The sequence below is a fragment of the Sminthopsis crassicaudata genome, chromosome X (genome assembly GCF_048593235.1).
Source record: "Sminthopsis crassicaudata isolate SCR6 chromosome X, ASM4859323v1, whole genome shotgun sequence".
Taxonomy (NCBI): domain Eukaryota; kingdom Metazoa; phylum Chordata; class Mammalia; order Dasyuromorphia; family Dasyuridae; genus Sminthopsis; species Sminthopsis crassicaudata.
The window spans coordinates 63,840,062-63,842,700 of record NC_133623.1 but is presented as its reverse complement, the minus strand read 5'-3'; the positions used below and the strand labels follow the sequence as shown (position 1 = coordinate 63,842,700).

Sequence of the window (2,639 nt, the reverse complement as noted above, 5' to 3'; positions counted from 1 at the left end):
GTTCCATCCCAAACAGAAGTAAAGACAGGTTTATAAGCATTCTTGTTCAGCCTTTCGGTTACATTTGACGTTAAACAGTGACTCGACTTTCCATTTATAGGGGGGGAAATAGGGGGCTTAAAGGATGTATAGAGAATATACAATAGCAGATGTTTGATATAGATTATTGGAAAAAGTCAGGGTTATTGAACATTGTTAGGCAAGCATCCTATAGAATAAACATTTCTCGGAGATTTTTTGAGTAAGCACTTCATAGAGCAAAACATTTCCCTTAATCTGGTTGAGCAAACATTTCTCTGTGAACCCAAGGCCCTTTGACCTAAGACTGAGGGAGGGGAGGGGAGGCCAACCTTTTGTCCTTCACTCCCCCCTTTTTCCATTCAGAGTTGTGACTCATCTGAGGCCAATGGGGAATAAGTCATCTTGAGATTGAAAAGATTCAGGGTCTGTATGAGATCCTGAACGTAAGAGGTGAAGCACTTAATTATGAAGGGAGCTATGAGGAGGAAGAGGAGAAACAAGAGGACTGGACCTATGAGTCCTGAAAGGAGGGTGGTCAGCCAGGGGGACCATTTATAGAGTGACTGATACCAGGACATTGAAGTCTTATGACTGGCCTCCTGGTCATCCAACCACTTACGCCAGGAGGTGAGAGACTCCCTAATGAAACCTGACCGATTTGCGTAGAAGCAACAAAATTCTCCCAGCGCCTTACACAATCCCTCTTGCTTCATGAACAGCAAATCCAACTCACGGTGGTTCTGTAATACAACCTCTGCTAGGGAATCCACTGATTTTTCTAAATGGGTGATGAGACTTTCCAGTTTTCTGATGTCAGTATCTATCTTAGAGTTCAAGAAGTTGAAATCTATGTTCTCCTTACCCAAAGCTGCTGTTCCCACTGGCGCTGAGCCTTCCATACCTAGCCCTACTAGCAGCGGAACCAATATGGGTTCTGCTCCTTTTGAAGGAATCAATCCAAAATGTTCCTCAGCTCTCTCTTCAGAATAAAGGAATACTTGGGGCAATACATGTACCAGGATGCAAAGTTCAGTACTCTGACTGAACCTGAGCTCCGAGATGCAAGGAGTTAGTCCTGCAGTACAGGCAAACCATGTAGAGACGGGGGCAAAAAGCCAATTGGGGGAATGGTCAGCAGGAGAAACCTGCAACCTAAACTGACATAGTTCCTTGTAGGGGGATCGGGACCACTGAAAATTTGGGGATGCTAGACAAGTAGCACTGCCTTCTACGTCTTGTAGGGTCAGGACAGGCTGATGTTGGTTTCCTCTACAACGCGAGTCAGGGCCAATATATGTATCTGACAGACTTTGCTTTCGGATGGAGCTGTTGTTGTTGCCCATGACTGCTGTGGTCCCTAACCCTACAAAGAATGGTGGTGCTGGGTTAAGACACAGCCAACAAGAGGAGGTTAAGTTAGGGCTAGTCTGATTTAAGAAAGCAAAGACAGCATCCAAGGTGTTCAGCATGAGGGAGGGGTCTAGGCTACCAGGGTGTAGAGCTTTCTTCCCAGACCCATTGTTATTAGACACCTCATTAGGGCTATGGGATACAGGTGGTTGTGAGGGGGAGGCCCATTTCCCTTCAAGGAGGTGGTCAGTAAGCACAGGTTTAGGCCTGATGGAAAGGGAGGGAAACAGTAAGATGGTCTTCTGTAAGGTGAAATAGCACCCATTATCATATCCTTTTGAATAGACTCGGAGTCCCCATGACTTTCCAGTCCACCAGTAGTCGGCGGTCCAAGTTTTGATACGAAGGGTCATTGGATTACAAGAGCCTACTTTACAGGTTGGATTTTTAGGGCTCACTCGGATCAGATTGATATTTGGGTCCTTGCCCTCCCTGCCCAGCCAACTGGCAATAGTCTCACAACCCCAGGTTCCACAATGGAATTGATCTTTTCCCTGACATTTCAAGGGCCCATCTGAGGGACATACATAGAAAACATGATCCAGGAGGACCCGCTCATGCTCATCAGGTGCTGGCACCCCTCTCCCACATCCTGGGTCTGCATTCCATTTCCCTTCATCATCAGACCAAGTCATTGTATTCTTGCTCCCCCAGTCATTTGCTATATTCCAATCAGGGCCTAGCAGGGAGCATAAATCAAAATATAGTATAGGCTGGCCATATGTGGCATTGAAGGCGACTACTGTTCCGTCATTGGTTCGAGTCAGTGTCCAGTTATATTGAGTAGGGAGGTAAAGGATATTCCCTAAAGCTAGGGGTAACAAGACAGAAATTAGGAAGAACATTATTGCTTAACTAGGCGCAGTTTCAAGTCTCCGGCAGGAGTGGATGTCCAGATGTCTGGGGCCTCTGTTTTCTTGATATGTGACCGGTGAATCCAGGCTTTTCGTCCTGCTACTTTCACAGCCGAAGGGTTACTAAGTATCACTTGGTAAGGTCCCGTCCAGCTGGCTTCCAGGGAAGATCCTCGGGGCAGCTTCCTGGTGAGGACCCAGTCTCCCGGTTTGATGTCCAGGTTTGTTAGAGACTCAGGAGACACAGGCTTGGCTGAAGCACGATACAAGTTCTTTAGAGCACTCCCGACCTCTGACAGGGCCTGTAAGGACTTAAGCCAAGATTTATTAGTGAAATTCAGGGGGGTTGTTCCC

At 46.8% G+C, this 2,639-nt stretch overlaps 1 protein-coding gene across 1 annotated transcript; it reads right to left on the bottom strand.

Moving 5' to 3' along the window:
• Window positions 1–380: 380 nt before the first annotated feature.
• Window positions 381–2,276, bottom strand: LOC141549043 (endogenous retrovirus group S71 member 1 Env polyprotein-like). Its single transcript, XM_074278390.1, has one exon. The coding sequence runs from the start codon at window positions 2,274–2,276 to the stop codon at window positions 381–383; it is 1,896 nt and encodes a 631-aa protein (XP_074134491.1).
• Between the last annotated feature and the right edge of the window lie 363 nt (window positions 2,277–2,639).